Genomic DNA, 19,209 nt, shown 5'->3' on the forward strand with positions numbered 1-19,209 from the left:
GTGGATGGAGACAGTAGGGTGGATGGAGACATTAGGGTGGATGGAGACATTAGGGTGGATGGAGACATTAGGGAGGATGGAGACATTAGGGTGGATGGAGACATTAGGGTGGATGGAGACATTAGGGAGGATGGAGACAGTAGGGTGGATGGAGACATTAGGGTGGATGGAGACATTAGGGAGGATGGAGACATTAGGGAGGATGGAGACAGTAGGGAGGATGGAGACATTTGGGTGGATGGAGACATTAGGGAGGATGGAGACATTTGGGTGGATGGAGACATTAGGGAGGATGGAGACAGTAGGGAGGATGGAGACAGTAGGGAGGATGGAGACATTTGGGTGGATGGAGACATTAGGGAGGATGGAGACATTAGGGAGGATGGAGACAGTAGGGAGGATGGAGACATTTGGGTGGATGGAGACATTAGGGAGGATGGAGACATTTGGGTGGATGGAGAATGTATGACATCCCATCATTAATACCATTTTTGCCTGGATAGTATTGTGCCTCCCCGTTGCCCCTGGGTGGCCCTGACTGTGCTGTTATACAGCTAATGATTATACCGTTAATGAGTAATTAGTCACCTGGGGCAGGGAGGTTATTTCCTCATTAGTACAGAGGCCGGCCATCATTTCCTTATTATAAGATGGGGATTTACCTACAGGAAGGAGACAGCAGCTGAATCATGCACACCCCTCCCTGATGGAATGGTACAGCCCTAGCATTCTACACTAAACTTTGGGTACTAAGGGGCAGATTTATGAAAATGTGCATTTAGAGTTTAAAGGGGTGGGTTAAATTTTATTGTTATAGAATGGCCAGTTCTAAGCAGCTATTCAATTGGTCTCCATTGTTTATTTTTTATAGTTTTTGAATTATTTGCCTTTTTCTTCTGACTCTTTGATGCTTTCAAATGGGGGTCAGTGACCCCGGCAGCCAAACCCTATTGCTCTGTGAGGCTACAATTATACTGATAACAGAAAATCACAGAATACAGCCTGAAATATTGAAAAAACACCCAGTCTCAGTACAATGGCCTCTGCCCAACCGCTGCCAGAGTAGAGACAGGTTATGGTTCCACAATAGGAGCTAAGGAACAATTTCTTATTACTTATTACTGTTACTAAAGCCCAGCAGCTCAGTGCTTATTAGTGCTTGCATGGCTATAGGCAGGTTCCAAGATGCATGGTTATATCTTGTGCTGGTTCAAAACTGCCCCAGGCAGAGGTGCAAAGAGACAATGCACAATTGTCTTTTGTGGTAGGGTAGGATAGTAGGGCGATTATGGTCTATACACCAATCTGGTCTCACTCACTCTGGGTAGAAGACACATATGCACCCCTGGACTGTACAGCAATATAGTAACAGTAGGGCAAGATGTAAACAATAAAGTAAGATGGGAAAAATGGCAAGAGGGTGACAGTAGGGCAAGATGGAGACAGTAGGGAGACAGTAGGGCAAGATGGAGACAGCAGGGCAAGATAGAGACAGTAGGACAAGATGGAGACAGTAGGGCAAGATAGAGACAGTAGGGAAAGATAGAGACAGTAGGACAAGATGGAGACAGTAGGGCAAGATGGAGACAGTAGGACAAGTTGTAGACAGTAGGGCAAGATGGAGACAGTAGGGCAAGATGGAGACAGTAGGGCAAGATGGGGACAGTAGGACAAGATGGAGACAGTAGGGCAAGATGGGGACAGTAGGACAGGATGGCAAGGTGGAGACAGTAGGGCAAGATGGAGACAGTAGGGAAAGATAGAGACAGTAGGACAAGATGGAGACAGTAGGGCAAGATGGAGACAGTAGGGAAAGATAGAAACAGTAGGACAAGATGGAGACAGTAGGGAAAGATAGAGACAGTAGGACAAGATGGAGACAGTAGGGAAAGATGGAGACAGTAGGACAAGATGGAGACAGTAGGGCAAGATGGAGACAGTAGGGCAAGATGGAGACAGTAGGGCAAGATGGAGACAGTAGGACAGGATGGAGACAGTAGGACAAGTTGGAGACAGTAGGACAAGATGGAGACAGTAGGACAAGATGGAGACAGTAGGGCAAGATGGAGACAGTAGAGCAAGATGGAGACAGTAGGGCAAGATGGAGACAGTAGGGCAAGATGAAGACAGTACGACAAGATGGAGACAGTAGGACAAGATGGAGACAGTAGGGCAAGATGGAGACAGTAGGACAAGATGGAGACAGTAGGGCAAGATGGAGAAGGTAGAGCAAGATGGAGACAGTAGGAAAAGATGGAGACAGTAGGGCAAGATGGAGAAGGTAGAGCAAGATGGAGACAGTAGGACAAGATGGAGACAGTAGGGCAAGATGGAGAAGGTAGAGCAAGATGGAGACAGTAAGGCAAGATGAAGACAGTAGGACAAGATTGAGACAGTAGGACAAGATGGAGACAGTAGGACAAGATGGAGACAGTAGGACAAGATGGAGAAGGTAGAGCAAGATGGAGACAGTAGGACAAGATGGAGACAGTAGGGCAAGATGGAGAAGGTAGAGCAAGATGGAGACAGTAGGACAAGATGGAGACAGTAAGGCAAGATGAAGACAGTAGGACAAGATTGAGACAGTAGGACAAGATGGAGACAGTAGGACAAGATGGAGACAGTAGGACAAGATGGAGACAGTAGGACAAGATGGAGACAGTAGGACAATATGGGGACAGTAGGGCAAGATGGAGACAGAAGGACAATATGGAGACAGAAGGACAATATGGGGACAGTAGGACAATATGGAGACAGTAGGGCAAGATGGAGACAGTAGGACAATATGGAGACAGTAGGACAATATGAAGACAGTAGGGCAAGATGGAGACAGTAGGGCAAGATGGAGACAGTAGGACAATATGGAGACAGTAGGACAAGATGAACAGAACAAGATAGCAACAGATGGTGACAGTAGGAAAAGAAGGCTACAGTAACAATGTTATATATATATATATACAATGCCCGATTGACCAGGAAACCAAGTGTAGTCCAATATAGCCCAGCCCACACAGACAACAATATAAATCTTTATTTAATGTTTCGGCTCAAACTCAAGCCTTTATCAGGATACAGGATGGGTAACATGTGTGTGACCAGGGTGTCCCTTAGGCCAACCGCCCCACCCACGTACAATATACTGCGGATGATTTCCAGTTGGAGAGAGTGCAGACAATGGTGCTGTTATCGTGTAACGTTATCTGCAGAAGCACACGGAGAGGAATTGCTGCCCTACTGCCTCTATCAGACTTATCTTTCCGGAAAGGAACTGTAAAATGGAGTGAGGCGATTAGGGTGCTCCCAGTCTGGCGTCACTTCCATCTGCCTACGGGCACAGGGAGCAGTTATAGAATGACACCCATGGGTCCCAGATATATACACCCATGGGTCCCAGATATATACACCCATGGGTCCCAGATATATACACCCACGGGTCCCAGATTTATACACCCATGGGTCCCAGCCAGGGACACCATAAAACTGTGCCATCTGGGCGCCATGTTTAGAAAGCCAGTCCTGCCTGCTCTATGGGGGAACTTGGGTTTCAGTTCTTTAGTATCAGTCGACAGTGGAATAACAATAGGGGGAGCAATCACAGGGGGTGCCATTTAGTAGGTAGTGGATGCCCTTTCCATGAGGGCACAGAAGACAAGGGGCAAAGTGAAAAAAGTTTAGTACAACACGCTTATAGCATGAACACAAAGGGGTGTATTAAATAACACTGGAGATAAACATCACTGGGGATGTTGCCCATAGCAACCAATCAGATCTTTGCTTTGTGGCCATACAGGGGCAGATTTCAGCTGCCGATTTGGGTCCTTAAGACCGATTTGTACGGACACCACGGACAGGCCTACCTCACCGATATCTGGCCTAAAATTGTCCATATCTCAACTGGGCAGGTTTGATTTTCCTGTTGGCTTGTTGATGCAGTCCTCGGTCCAATGGGCCATATACCTGCAGTTTTAATTCAAATTAGATTTTAATTAAATTTGAATTAGCCTGTAGGTGGGCAAATCCGGAAACAATCCACTGTAAGTGACCATTCAAATCCAACTGCTGATCACGGTGATGTTTGTCTCCATTACTAATAAATACGCCCCCTACTGTAGAGGAAGGGGAGGTGCTATCAGCTGTGTTGGACTACCAGGCACTGTTGCTTCTCGTATAGCCTGCAGCCAATTTATTAATGATATTTATTAATGCAGATATATATCCAGCTTTCAATGCAGAACAACCAATGGGCTTTATCTTTCTGCCTCCCCTCTTTGCTCAGTATGGGGGTCTAAGCAAAGACCCTGCCAGTTGATATATGTTTGTGATATTCGTCAGCAATGCTTGAAAATGCGACATTAATATGCGATTAATCTGTATGCGATCTATTTAGTTTTTATTGTGCTTACAGTTACACCCCGTGTAGGTTCAAGAGAAAGCAGAGCCCGTATCCTGTATAAAACCTCCCCCTGTGCCGGCTCCTCAGGAGTAGTCATGGTCATAATCAGCTCTGATAAAGGCTTATCGCATTTCAGGTTAATGATTGAGCCTTGAGTGATAATATACAATGATAGCCATAACAGGCCAATGGGAAGCGGGTTATTCCCAGCTGCTTGTACGCCACTTGCATACAGAGGGAAATAAAGGAGACAGCCTCGTTGGAGCTCTGTACTGGCCCAGTATGATGGATTCAGCAGATCCCATTCCCATCGCTGGGGAGGAACCGGCCTGTGAGTGCTGCTCATCCAATATGGACCCAAATTCAGCTTCCAAACAAGCCTCAGCTGTAACACCCTGCGTGGATCTTCCCTCTGCAGAACAAGCAGCTGACATTGGGTCTGGTACCGGACTCAGAGGGGTAGAACTGTGCATAGACCAACAGAAGCCACTAGCCACAAATAACCTGCCTCCATCCATTGCAAATCAAGACGCTGTAGACCCTGAGGGAACAGACATGGACTGCCCAGTCTGCTTCAGCAAGTACGATATCTACCGGACCCCTAAGGAACTGTCCTGCAGGCACACATTCTGCATCGTCTGCTTGAAGCTGCTGCTCCACCATGAGAAGGACGCCTGGCTGATTCCATGCCCAATTTGCAGATGCTCCACCACGGTTTTTGGAGGTCTGATATGTACCTTACCCAACAAAGAGTCGCTGATGAGCAGGTTGGAGGACTCAGGGCTTCCTCAAGCTTCTCAAGGGCCTGAGGTTTCCATCAGTATGAACTGTGGTTCCCACCATGTTGGGATTGAAGACGGCCATGACAGTGTGAGAATGGCAGCCCAGAGGCTCGCGGTCCTACTCCTAATCCTGCTGATACTCCTCATTATCATCCTGCAGTTTGTGTACTCGGGGATCCTCAACTGGGTACTGGGTTTTATCCTGGGGTTGGTTGCTATCGTCGCTCTGTTGCTCTGCTTTGGACCAAACTGCAAGGTAAAACTGCCAATAGCAAGTGCCACCCAAGAGAAGGACAATCACCCTACTGTGTGACTGAGCCCAATGGCAGTGCAACGCCGACTGGGGCAGGACTATATCAGGCATCGTTTTATATACTTCTATACTATATTTAATATTTTTTACTTTTATTTTATTTTTTGAAATCATTGTACCGGACTTATTCATGTAGCGTAAAGCTAAATGTGCAATAAATTGTGATTTTACTCTTACCTGTAACCTGAATTGATTAAAGGCAAGAGGGTCGTTCTTATCAAATGGGGAAAACTCTTCATCTTCAGGTCCAAAAGGAGCAGCTTGGAACAGCTAGAAAAAGGGAGGCACCGTGTAAGTAGTAATAATAACGCCTCAACTAATACAGTTGTATTTAGATCAGTTCCGGGGGCTCTGTGTAAGACGCGGCACTGGGTGGGTAGAACACTTGAACACCTTGAGGGATTTATGTTGATCCCACACAGTAGGGGCCACAGTAACCACCAGAGATTTATATTTAACCCAACTTACCTACAATCAGTTTGTAAGAGTAAGTAAGAATTCAGTCTTTCCTTTTCTATTCCCCCCCCCCCCCACTGTTTGGCCTTACTCCCCCCCATCCTCCCTCTTCTCCCCCTTCTATATTTCCCCTCTCCCCCCATTTGTCTCTCTACTCCCCAAACCCCCTTTCCCTTCCCCTCTCTACTTCTGTCTCTCATCCCTCTCCTTTCCTTTTCTATTCCCCCCCCCCCCCCCACTGTTTGGCCTTACTCCCCCCATCCTCCCTCTTCTCCCCCCTTCTATATTTCCCCTCTCCCCCCATTTGTCTCTCTACTCCCCGAACCCCCTTTCCCTTCCCCTCTCTCCTTCTGTCTCTCATCCCCTCTCCTTTTCTATTCCCCCCCCAACTGTTTGGCCTTACTCCCCCCCATACCCCCTCTTCTCCCCCCTTCTATATTTCCCCTCTCCCCCCATTTGTCTCTCTACTCCCCGAACCCCCTTTCCCTTCCCCTCTCCCCCCATTTGTCTTTCTACTCCCCGAACCCCCTTTCCCTTCCCCTCTCCCCCCATTTGTCTTTCTACTCCCCGAACCCCCTTTCCCTTCCCCTCTCCCCCCATTTGTCTTTCTACTCCCCGAACCCCCTTTCCCTTCCCCTCTCCCATTTGTCTCTCTACTCCCCGAACCCCTTTCCCTTCCCCTCTCTCCTTCTGTCTCTCATCCCCTCTCCTTTCCTTTTCTATTCCCCCCCCAACTGTTTGGCCTTACTCCCCCCCATCCTCCCTCTTCTCCCCCTTCTATATTTCCCCTCTCCCCCATTTGTCTCTCTACTCCCCGAACCCCCTTTCCCTTCCCCTCTCCCCCCATTTGTCTCTCTACTCCCCGAACCCCCTTTCCCTTCCCCTCTCCCATTTGTCTTTCTACTCCCCGAACCCCCTTTCCCTTCCCCTCTCTCCTTCTGTCTCTCATCCCCTCTCCTTTCCTTTTCTATTCCCCCCCCCCAACTGTTTGGCCTTACTCCCCCCCATCCACCCTCTTCTCCCCCCTTCTATATTTCCCCTCTCCCCCCATTTGTCTCTCTACTCCCCGAACCCCCTTTCCCTTCCCCTCTCTCCTTCTGTCTCTCATCCCCTCTCCTTTCCTTTTCTATTCCCCCCCCCAACTGTTTGGCCTTACTCCCCCCCATCCACCCTCTTCTCCCCCCTTCTATATTTCCCCTCTCCCCCCATTTGTCTCTCTACTCCCCGAACCCCCTTTCCCTTCCCCTCTCTCCTTCTGTCTCTCATCCCCTCTCCTTTCCTTTTCTATTCCCCCCCCCCCCAACTGTTTGGCCTTACTCCCCCCCATCCACCCTCTTCTCCCCCCTTCTATATTTCCCCTCTCCCCCCATTTGTCTCTCTACTCCCCGAACCCCCTTTCCCTTCCCCTCTCCCCCCATTTGTCTCTCTACTCCCCGAACCCCCTTTCCCTTCCCCTCTCCCATTTGTCTCTCTACTCCCCGAACCCCCTTTCCCTTCCCCTCTCTCCTTCTGTCTCTCATCCCCTCTCCTTTCCTTTTCTATTCCCCCCCCCCAACTGTTTGGCCTTACTCCCCCCCATCCTCCCTCTTCTCCCCCCTTCTATATTTCCCCTCTCCCCCCATTTGTCTCTCTACTCCCCGAACCCCCTTTCCCTTCCCCTCTCTCCTTCTGTCTCTCATCCCCTCTCCTTTCCTTTTCTATTCCCCCCCCCAACTGTTTGGCCTTACTCCCCCCCATCCTCCCTCTTCTCCCCCCTTCTATATTTCCCCTCTCCCCCCATTTGTCTCTCTACTCCCCGAACCCCCTTTCCCTTCCCCTCTCTCCTTCTGTCTCTCATCCCCTCTCCTTTCCTATTCCCCTCTCCCCCCAACTGTTTGGCCTTACTCCCCCCCATCCTCCCTCTTCTCCCCCCTTCTATATTTCCCCTCTCCCCCCATTTGTCTCTCTACTCCCCGAACCCCCTTTCCCTTCCCCTCTCTCCTTCTGTCTCTCATCCCCTCTCCTTTCCTTTTCTATTCCCCCCCCCCCCAACTGTTTGGCCTTACTCCCCCCCATCCACCCTCTTCTCCCCCCTTCTATATTTCCCCTCTCCCCCCATTTGTCTCTCTACTCCCCGAACCCCCTTTCCCTTCCCCTCTCTCCTTCTGTCTCTCATCCCCTCTCCTATCCTTTTCTATTCCCCCCCCCATCCTCCCTCTTCTGTCTTAATATTTTATATACCATATATTTAGGGAGAGATTTTTCAAAAATGTATCTTTACATTTTCTAAAAAAACATTTTTACACCAAATTTTGTGCATTTCTTGTCTTTTTCATTACCATGAAATTGTAGGATTAGGATTAAACTCACTCTTGAGAATTCTTAAGTAAGTGGAATGATAGAAAGATCTTTATTTAAGGAAATGATGATGTGCCCTTTGATTATAATGGATCTCTGCAGAATTCAGCTCTTGAATTTATTAGTACAAAAATGTAGGGGATAATATAAAAGTATTTTTAAAAAGGAACTGCATAGAAAAGTGAGTTGGTTTTTTGTCTAGAATGAATACAATTTGCATCTCAGCCTTTGATAAATTGGCCCCTAACTGGATTTTTCTAGAGAGGGAAACCTTTGGGTGCAGACACATGGAGCTACTTAGTAGCAGCTACTTGTCACAGCTACTAAACACCAGTGGCTCTGGGCACCCTAAAAACAATTAGGAGGCTGTCTTGAATTCAGATTGTTTTGGTGCAGGTCGGGGTGGTTAGAAAACTTGAACAAATGCCCAAGTATATACTATCGGGCACTATTAGAAATAAATCAGTAAGAAAAATGGGGCAATTGGGGGAATTTTGGGGGCTTGTCAGTCACTGGCAGGGCAAGTTATACGGAGCAGTGACAGGAGTAGGAGACTGTTCTGCCACAGGGCAGTGTTGGACAAAATGCCCCATGTACCAGGGGCCTCGGAATACAATAACCTTAATGTGGCATTTTGTATCTTCCATGTTACCATCCAATTTCAAACCTTCATTCAAACCACTGTCTGGTTGCTTAGGTAAACAAGACCCTAGCAACCAGTTGCTAATATTCCAAACGGAAGAGCTGCTGAACAAAAAAGCTACATAACTGAAAAACCACAAAAAATAAAAACCAATTGCAAATTGTCTCAAAATATAACTGTCTACAAGTCTACATCATACTAAAAGTTAATTCAAAGGTGAACAACCCCGTTTAAATCTTTCTAAATTTTATATAAAAATAAAAATAAATAGGGGTGGGCCAAACCAACCGTGCAACCGGGTGAGCCACCCCTCCTTTGCACTCTCCCACCCCCTTCCCACGTGTGTGCACACCTGTGCAATACCGTAACAAGGGTCTTTGCCCCTACTGTGCAATGCCAAGTGGTGGGGGCAATGACAAGCAGAGACAGACTGGGCCACTGGTCCAGTCCTGATCACCGCTGGGTGCTCCCCTGGGCCACCGATCTCCTTCCCCCTGTTGAAGGTAAGTTTAATTTACGCGTGCTCAGGGGAGGGGGTCAGGTGGGTGGCGGGGAGGCCGCAGTGGGGGCCCCTTGTTGGGTGCGGGGGGCCCTGGGGCACCCCCAGTAAGACCCTGATGACAAGGGAGTGTGGCCTAGGGGTAGATGGGAGAGGTACCTGCCTGGTGCCTACCCCTAGTTCCAGCCCCAGGGTCGGACTGGTCCACCGGGACACCGGGAAAAATCCCGGTGGGCCCCTGCGGCCCACGCCCGACCCTTGCCGGTGCTCCCTCTGCCCGACCATTCGGACGTCAGGTGGGGGACCCTGCGGGGGTGGGGGCCATGTGGGGGGGGGTTAGGAGAAATGGCTGGCCCCCCCAATCCGACCCTGTCCGGCCCTGAAAGGAAAATTTTGTCAGCTACAATTCAGAGAACAGGGGGAACAATAATGCTCTCAGGATTGAAGGAGTCTGGTAAACGTGAGCTTTCTGTACCAGCGCTCGTGCTCAGGAATTTGTGACTTTGAAGTATTTATTTTTCCATTTGGTGACATATTTGTCCTTGTGCTCCCAATAACATCAGGAGTAGGCATTGCTCTCTGAAGGTCACAGTGTTTACATTCTATAAAGTCACCTCGGAGTCTGTGCCCCTTCTGTTATTTGGGAAATTAGCTCAGGCCAGAGGATTTCTGCCCCCGGATTGTTATTGTGTTATATTTCCCCGAGATACAGCATCACAGAGTATTATAATCTCTTTATACTTAATTCTAGTTATAGTATTCGGGTGCAAGGGTTCTGTAGGAGGAAACCAGAGCAAACAGAGATATTGCAAATGGCTTTTGGCATTTTGGCACGTACGAAATGCGTAGGGTTAGAGACACACCAGTGTTTCCGCGACTCGAATAGAGAGTGCACAAACATTACCTGAGTATTTTACTCCACAGTAGTCGGAACAAGGAGTGGAATTTTAAAAGGAATACAGCAGCCGATCAGCAGAACAATGGGAAGGGAGCAAGATAGCAGCTCCCAGTAGGTATCAGAATAGCACTCAATAGTAAGAAATCCAAGTCCGGCTTGGGACTCCTCCAGTTACATGGGAGTAGGAGAAACAATAGGTTAGCTGAAAGCAGTTCTAATGTGTAGCTCTGGCTCCTTCTGAAAGCTCAGACTCAGGCACACTTTACTGCTGTGCTGCAAGTTGGAGTGATATTCCCCCCCCCCCCCCACCCCAAGCAGCCGATCAGCAGAACAATGGGAAGGGAGCAAGATAGCAGCTCCCAGTAGGTATCAGAATAGCACTCAATAGTAAGAAATCCAAGTCCGGCTTGGGACTCCTCCAGTTACATGGGAGTAGGAGAAACAATAGGTTAGCTGAAAGCAGTTCTAATGTGTAGCGCTGGCTGAAAGCTCAGACTCAGGCACACTTTACTTCTGCGCTGCAAGTTGGAGTGATATCCCACCCCCTCACCCCCAGCAGCCGATCAGCAGAACAATGGGAAGGGAGCAAGATAGCAGCTCCCAGTAGGTATCAGAATAGCACTCAATAGTAAGAAATCCAAGTCCGGCTTGGGACTCCTCCAGTTACATGGGAGTAGGAGAAACAATAGGTTAGCTGAAAGCAGTTCTAATGTGTAGCGCTGGCTGAAAGCTCAGACTCAGGCACACTTTACTGCTGCGCTGCAAGTTGGAGTGATATCCCACCCCCTCACCCCCAGCAGCCGATCAGCAGAACAATGGGAAGGGAGCAAGATAGCAGCTCCCAGTAGGTATCAGAATAGCACTCAATAGTAAGAAATCCAAGTCCGGCTTGGGACTCCTCCAGTTACATGGGAGTAGGAGAAACAATAGGTTAGCTGAAAGCAGGTCTAATGTGTAGCGCTGGCTGAAAGCTCAGACTCAGGCACAAGGCACTGAGATGGCGCCTACACACCAATATTACAGCTACAAATACATTTGTTGGTTCAAGAGGGAATTATTTGCTGTGTAACAGCAAACTGTGTAACTATTCAAATATTATGCCACAACATGGTGACAGGCCTTTAGTGCTCATGTCTGTGGGTTTTTTTTACTGTGAGAGGGGCCCTGAAATGTTTGTTGTCTCACCTAAACCAACCACCAACACCACCACCACCACAGTATTTATGAATATTAACCATTACATGGCCAGAGGGGAATAGACATGCCTAGTGTGTGGCCAATTGGAAATATCCAGGTCTGGAGACTGACTATCTGTACTAACTCCAATACAAACACTTTCACTATTCGCCTCACTAGTCACATTCTCTCAAGCTGTAGGCGCAAGGAATGCTGGGAGTAGGGAAGCTGTCCGTCTCCCAGGCAACGCTCGCTAAAGCTCAAAGTCCGCCTGCCAGCTCACTACGCAACTTACGTTACCATGTGTATTCATTAACGCTACGTTGCTCTCTTAGCGTAATGTCTGACGCAGCAAAAGCTTCACTTTGCGGCACGTCAGCGCCGTATAACCGGTATTCCTAAAGTGCAGCGTTAACAGCGTAGTTGCGGCCTGGGCCGGCTGACTGAGGCTGACTGAGGGAGAGGAATGGGAGTGGAAAGACCGACTCGGGGGGTAAGTGGGAGAGGGGGCAGCGGGGTGGGGGGGGATTCAGATGGGAGAACTTTGGGTGCTCTGTCCGGTACGGGGATAGGGGGTGGGTAACTGAGCTCATTGGGAAGGCGCATTGATTCAGTATGTGTGGGTGGAAGGATACATAGTCCCACCTTCTTTCAGGGTATTGACAGCTCTTTGGTACCCCTACCCTTCACAAAGTTGCCCCAATGCCCTTATTTATTGCCCCCTGCTGGGGTTGGTCAACTTTGAGTTAACTTTTACTGTGCTGTAAAGAGTAATATTCTGAGACAATTTGCAGTTGGTCTTCATTTTTTATTACTTGTAGTTTTTTTCCCCCATTATTTCAATCATTGTTCAGCAGCTCTCCAGTTTGGCGTTATAACAGATATCTGGTTGCTAGGGTCCGAATTACTTTAGCAACCAGGGAGTGGTTTGAATGGAAGACTGATACAGGAACAGGAGAGGGTACGGAATCGGATAAAAAAAGTAACAATAACAATAAAACTGGAGCCTCACGGAGCAATAGGGTTTGGCTGCCGGGGTCAGTGACCCCCATTTGAAAGCTGCAAAGAGTTGCTAGGGTCCAAATTACCTTAGCAACCAGGTAGGGGTTTGAATGAGAGACTGGAATATGAATAGGGGAGGGGCTGAATAGAAAGATAAGGAATAAAAAGTAACAATAACAATAAAACTGGAGCCTCACAGAGCAATAGGGTTTGGCTGCCGGGGTCAGTGACCCCCATTTGAAAGCTGCAAGGAGTCAGAAGAAGAAGGGAAATCATTAAAAAATATTTTGTTCTGCATTTTACTGCTTAATTTCTGATTGGCTGCTCAGTTCAGCATTAGGCACAGGCTGGCAATGTGATTGGATGGATGGAACCCATGTAACTACATGGGGCATAAACAAGCGAATTCTGTTAGACAATATCGTTTGTGGTTCAGTTGTAATATAGCGTTACATTCATGCACTTCTCCCCCAACAAGATAGCTACAGGAGTATATGCCCCCTGTGCTGAGGCCTAAGGATGTGTTTCATCACATGACTTGTTTTTGTTATTGTGTTTTACAGATTCCCCCTGGAATAATTAATACAGTGTAAAGAGCATTAATGTGAAGGAAGAAAACTGACTCCCTGGGTAACAGCAGCGCTTTCAGCTCATGGATCCGGTGCGTACAGAGAGATACCATAGAACTATGGCACATAGGGATTCCCCTGTACTAAGCACAATTCAGCAGGAACAGCCCCCTAAGTTTGCTCATAGCCTGTACAGAGAGATACCATAAAACTATGGCACATAGGGATTCCCCTGTACTAAGCACAATTCAGCAGGAACAGCCCCCTAAGTTTGCTCATAGCCTGTACAGAGATATACCATAAAACTATGGCACATAGGGATTCCCCTGTACTAAGCACAATTCAGCAGGAACAGCCCCCTAAGTTTGCTCATAGCCTGTACAGAGAGATACCATAAAACTATGGCACATAGGGATTCCCCTGTACTAAGCACAATTCAGCAGGAACAGCCCCCTAAGTTTGCCCATAGCCTGTACAGAGAGATACCATAAAACTATGGCACATAGGGATTCCCCTGTACTAAGCACAATTCAGCAGGAACAGCCCCCTAAGTTTGCTCATAGCCTGTACAGAGAGATACCATAAAACTATGGCACATAGGGATTCCCCTGTACTAAGCACAATTCAGCAGGAACAGCCCCCTAAGTTTGCTCATAGCCTGTACAGAGAGATACCATAAAACTATGGCACATAGGGATTCCCCTGTACTAAGCACAATTCAGCAGGAACAGCCCCCTAAGTTGGCTCATAGCCTGTACAGAGAGATACCATAAAACTATGGCACATAGGGATTCCCCTGTACTAAGCACAATTCAGCAGGAACAGCCCCCTAAGTTTGCTCATAGCCTGTACAGAGAGATACCATAAAACTATGGCACATAGGGATTCCCCTGTACTAAGCACAATTCAGCAGGAACAGCCCCCTAAGTTTGCTCATAGCCTGTACAGAGAGATACCATAAAACTATGGCACATAGGGATTCCCCTGTACTAAGCACAATTCAGCAGGAACAGCCCCCTAAGTTTGCTCATAGCCTGTACAGAGAGATACCATAAAACTATGGCACATAGGGATTCCCCTGTACTAAGCAGAGAAACTGTATATCTGTGTAGCTCAGAATTCCCCTATACTAAGAGGAGAGCCTCACTCTGATGGGAGACTTCAGATCAATGTTGGTTCCGTATGTAGGAATTGCTGTTTAGGTCGCTACCCACTTGTCCCTGCTCGGTTGCTATGTGTAAATCCATTTGTTCACAGGAATATTAAATATCTGAAATTGCCTGGAAAAAGCCAATGCACTTATAATGGTAAATTGGCTGCAATTTCTGCCGAAGTGACAAGTGAGCGTGAAAATCATTATGCGCAGGATTGTCAGGTCCATTCAGATTAATGTATTTATGGTCCTTGAGCATTACCAATGGAAACAGGATCAATTTATTATTAAATCTGTGCATCTGAATATAATTAAGAATTCATTACATTTTTCTTTCTTTTTGGTATAAATAACTGGTCTGTTTTGAATAGAGAGTCAAAGAGTCAGAGATAATTGCTCTTTTCATTACAATTTGAGTCGTTTTTGCACTAAAAAAGCTCGAATTCTAATTATATTTCAAAAAAATCACCATCTAAAATCTTACGAGTTTCTATAGAAGTCAATGGGAGTCGGCCAAGGCAAAGTCAACCCATATTTTCGAATTTTTCGACGCAACAGGAAGTCTACACAACCAAATGGATTCCAGGCTGGGTAGAAAATGCACCCCCAAATGCCCCCGGGGTCAGGCAATTAACAACTGGAATGCCCACTCACCCCTGGGTCAGGCAGTTACCAACTGGAATGCCCACTCACCCCGGGGTCAGGCAGTTACCAACTGGAATGCCCACTCACCCCGGGGTCAGGCAGTTACCAACTGGAATGCCCACTCACCCCGGGGTCAGGCAGTTACCAACTGGAATGCCACTCACCCCGGGGTCAGGCAGTTACCAACTGGAATGCCCACTCACCCCGGGGTCAGGCAGTTACCAACTGGAATGCCCACTCACCCCGGGGTCAGGCAGTTACCAACTGGAATGCCCACTCACCCCGGGGTCAGGCAGTTACCAACTGGAATGCCCACTCACCCCGGGGTCAGGCAGTTACCAACTGGAATGCCCACTCACCCCGGGGTCAGGCAGTTACCAACTGGAATGCCCACTCACCCCGGGGTCAGGCAGTTACCAACTGGAATGCCCACTCACCCCGGGGTCAGGCAGTTACCAACTGGAATGCCCACTCACCCCGGGGTCAGGCAGTTACCAACTGGAATGCCCACTCACCCCGGGGTCAGGCAGTTACCAACTGGAATGCCCACTCACCCCGGGGTCAGGCAATTACCAACTGGAATGCCCACTGACCTATTCCTATTGGTTCTCTGGCAGGGTCAGGGTCAGAATGATTTACATGAGTCTGTGAAGGGGCAAATCAATGCTTTTCACTTGTGCCCAATGAGCTGGAAATCCCAAGGGGGTTCCTATAGGCTAGAATGAGCGGAGTGCGTCATTTGCCTCTGCTACGGGTCAGTGCCTTTGCATTATTATTAACCCCTGTGCGAAAGGTTTTGCCTCTCGTGTCCTGACCAGACGCCAGTTTAGCACTAAAGCGCCCTGGCACTGATAGTAAGGCAGCCGCTCGCTCATAGGGTTTCAAGGAGAATGGTGAAATGGTAAAAACTAATTTTCTTTGAATTTGCCCCATGATGATATACCTAAAGGGCACCTATTGCCCCTATATTTTTTACTAATACAGCCGCTAATCTGTGTAAATCTGGCTCCCTGTTCCAATACTTTTTCAAGCATTAAAGGGGAACTAAACCCTGCTGCACAGCGCGGCTCAACCAAACATTACTCAGCTGTTGCTGGACTACAAATCCCAGAATAATGTAACATATAATGAAGGGTGAGGCATGCTGGGAGCTGTAGTCCAGCAACATCAGGGCTGTATTCTTAAAGCAATATTGCCCAATAAAACGGCATTAAAATGCAAGAAATCCCCCAATGAGAATCCCAGCTGATGTGAGTAAATCCGGCTCCCTGTTCTCTGTTCCTGCAATTGGAGTTGGGAGCAATAAGCACAGTTTCCCAGCACTGAACAAGTCTGTCCCTTTATCCCCATGTCTGATTCCTGTGCCATATAATGACGGGAAAATGCCATCATTATCTCTATATGTAAGGTACCAGCAAGGGGCCTGACACAGGGAATCAGCATTCTCATTGGTCACTTCTCTTGCACTTACACTCACATTGTTGCTCAGTAGAATTCTCATTGGGGAATTTCCTTGCATCTAGAATTACGACTATAGCAACACTAGGGGGCGCAGTGGGGCAGGGTTATTGTTGGGTTTATATCCCCTTTAATTAACCGCTGATTGAAATTTCTATTTTGTGTACAGGGCCAAGCTGCAGTCAGTATGCAGGATGAATCGGACGGCAAGGCAGCCGCGGTTGTGTTGGGGCGAGCCCTCAGCGAGCCGGACAGATTTGCCTATGCCGGCCTTTGTGGCATCTGTTTGTCTCAGCTGTTTCCTGAAAAAGAACAGAGGTAATTTTCACAGAAATGGAAGAGAAACCATTAATTATACCTGATAATCCTGCCAGTTGCTCATTGGTTGAATTCTCTGACCCTTTATACTCAGGAGCTTCTGCACTAAGTTCGTGGAAGACTTGGTGGATTGGCTGGATCTGTCCAAGTCGGTGCTTCCGGCGATGGTGGCCTTTGCCAGTGGCTTAGGGGGAGAGGGAACTGATACCTTTACTAAACTTCTCCTGGAGGATCCAGCCTTGAAGTCCAACCCGACTGTCGTCACTCAGGTAAGAACTGTGTCGCTATTTGTCTTATCTGTAGTCAGTGGCTGCCAAAACCGGGCTTAGTGACCACCATTTATACATGGAATATGTTTTGTAGTCATTGTTTAACTGATGGTCCAATACATTTTCAAGCATTAAAGGGGAACTAAACCCTGCTGCACAGCACGGCTCAACCAAACATTACTCAGCTGTTGCCGGACTACAAATCCCAGAATAATGTAACATATAATGAAGGGTGAGGCATGCTGGGAGCTGTAGTCCAGCAACATCAGGGCTGTATTCTTAAAGCAATATTGCCCAATAAAACTGCATTAAAATGCAAGAAATCCCCCAATGAGAATCCCAGCTGATGTGAGTAAATCCGGCTCCCTGTTCTCTGTTCCTGCAATTGGAGTTGGGAGCAATAAGCACAGTTTCCCAGCACTGAACAAGTCTGTCCCTTTATCCCCATGTCTGATTCCTGTGCCATATAATGACGGGAAAAATGCCATCATTATCTCTATATGTAAGGTACCAGCAAGGGGCCTGACACAGTGCTGGGAATCAGCATTCTCATTGGTCACTTCTCTTGCACTTACAGTCACATTGTTGCTCAGTAGAATTCTCATTGGGGAATTTCCTTGCATCTATAATTACGGTTTTCGGCAACTTCTATATCAAAACTAGGGGGCGCAGTGGAGCAGCGTTATGATTGGGTTTACAACCCTTTTAAAGGGGTGGTTTACCTTTTCGCTAACTTTTAGTATGTTATAGAACGGCCAGCTATTAGTAACTTTTCAATTGGTCTTCATTGTGGCTTTCAAATGGGGGGTCACTGACCCCGGCAGCCAAAACCTATTGCTCTTTGATGCTACAATTTCATTGTTATTGTTCCTTTTTATTACTCATGTTTCTATTCAGACCCACTCCCATTTCATATTTAAATCTGCCTGGTTGCTAGAGTAATTTGGACCCTAGCAACCATAAAGCCATACCGTATAGGAACCATGTAGGAACTTCCCAAACTGGAGAGTTGCTGAATATAAAGCCACAAATGATAAAAAATAAAGACCAATTGCAAATTGTTTCAGAATAGCTCTCTGTACAACATACTAAAAGTTAATGTGTGCTGTGGAGGGTTCCTAGGGGTGCAACGCTGCCTCATAACACCTTTTACTTATTTTTTTTATATTTATTTTGCTTTACAGGATCTGGTGTCCTTTTCTCTCCGTGACGGTGAGTTCTTTTTTTTCCCCAATTATATGGTTATAATGACTTTTAAAGGAGACATATAGGATAAATGAAAAAATATATTTTAGGCAATTATGAATAATACATGGTGCTGGTTTTACTTTGCTCTAATAATTAATACTGTCATTAAAAATGGCCCCTTTATTGGGGCTCCCTATAGATCCTCTCAGGTCCCTGTCTGTTTCAAATGAGGGGTGGGCGTGTCCTAATGGTCCCTGCCAGAGGCACAGAAGGAGGGGGAGAGCCAATCACAGCCCTGCAGTCACACAAGCACAGACAGGCTTCAGTTCCCTATCAGGTCAGCCTAGCTGCTGATTGGTTCCTATCCTACAGGGCCGCTGGCCCCCCCGCACAGTCTGGGGGAAGGAGGCAGCAGGAAGTGACACAGATGGGCGGGGCTAGTGGGTTTTTTTGGAGACATTTTTAATAAATCAGCTTAAAAAACACAACTTTTCTATTCATTCTGTATTTATTCTTGTATTTTGACACAATATATCCTCTTTAATTAAAAAAAAAACCCTATCTTACTATTTTTTTGTATTTGTAAAACACTGATGGACATTGGTTTGTTATAACCTGTACTCACTCCTCTCTCTCCCCCTATAAATAAGATTAAATTGTTCAAATAGAAATAGAGCTCTGTATAAACAAACTTCTCCTTCCCCAAGCTGCAGTCTTTATGATGTTATACAGTGGGCTTATCTGTGGACTGGTCAACTGTTTTACTACCAGCTCCTCTGCAAACAGTGACTTGGCAGAACCAGAAAGTTATATTATGGGGCAGAAAGGGTATTGTTACCAAAGAAAGATTTTATGTGTCTCCCTGTATCTGTACAGGGTTTTACGATTCTAGAAGCCGAGTGCTGATATCTCATGTCTCGTGGCTGCTGCGCGTCCCACCAGGAACATTGGAGATCTGCGAGGAGTCTTTAATGCAGAGCCTGAAGCAGCACACGGAGGAACCCTCAGAGTAAGGAGAATGTGGTCCTGGGCTATAGGCTTCCCCCCGGCTATAGGCTTCCCCCCGGCTATAGGATCCCCTTAGCAATAGACTTCCCTCGGCTATAGAAT

At 47.3% G+C, this 19,209-nt stretch overlaps 2 protein-coding genes across 3 annotated transcripts in view; both read left to right on the top strand.

Moving 5' to 3' along the window:
* Window positions 1-4,441: 4,441 nt before the first annotated feature.
* rnf186 (ring finger protein 186) lies at window positions 4,442-5,664 on the top strand. The gene has a single exon (XM_004916423.4). It carries the CDS (start codon window positions 4,562-4,564, stop codon window positions 5,486-5,488), a length of 927 nt encoding a protein of 308 aa, XP_004916480.2. The 5' UTR covers window positions 4,442-4,561; the 3' UTR covers window positions 5,489-5,664.
* A 6,137-nt stretch (window positions 5,665-11,801) lies between these two features.
* tmco4 (transmembrane and coiled-coil domains 4) overlaps window positions 11,802-19,209 on the top strand; it is a 32,966-nt gene continuing 25,558 nt past the window's right edge. The window contains exons 1-6 of one of the 2 annotated variants that reach the window (XM_031905640.1): window positions 11,802-11,990; window positions 13,063-13,160; window positions 16,494-16,642; window positions 16,737-16,911; window positions 18,096-18,123; window positions 18,976-19,108. In XM_031905640.1, coding sequence (XP_031761500.1) covers window positions 13,152-13,160; window positions 16,494-16,642; window positions 16,737-16,911; window positions 18,096-18,123; window positions 18,976-19,108 — 494 coding nt within the window. In that variant the 5' untranslated portion in view covers window positions 11,802-11,990; window positions 13,063-13,151. The remainder of the gene's footprint in view (window positions 11,991-13,062; window positions 13,161-16,493; window positions 16,643-16,736; window positions 16,912-18,095; window positions 18,124-18,975; window positions 19,109-19,209) is intronic. The other variant, XM_031905639.1, reaches the window with a different exon arrangement.

Source organism: Xenopus tropicalis, chromosome 7, assembly GCF_000004195.4.
Source record: "Xenopus tropicalis strain Nigerian chromosome 7, UCB_Xtro_10.0, whole genome shotgun sequence".
In the NCBI taxonomy this organism is placed as follows: Eukaryota; Metazoa; Chordata; class Amphibia; order Anura; family Pipidae; genus Xenopus; species Xenopus tropicalis.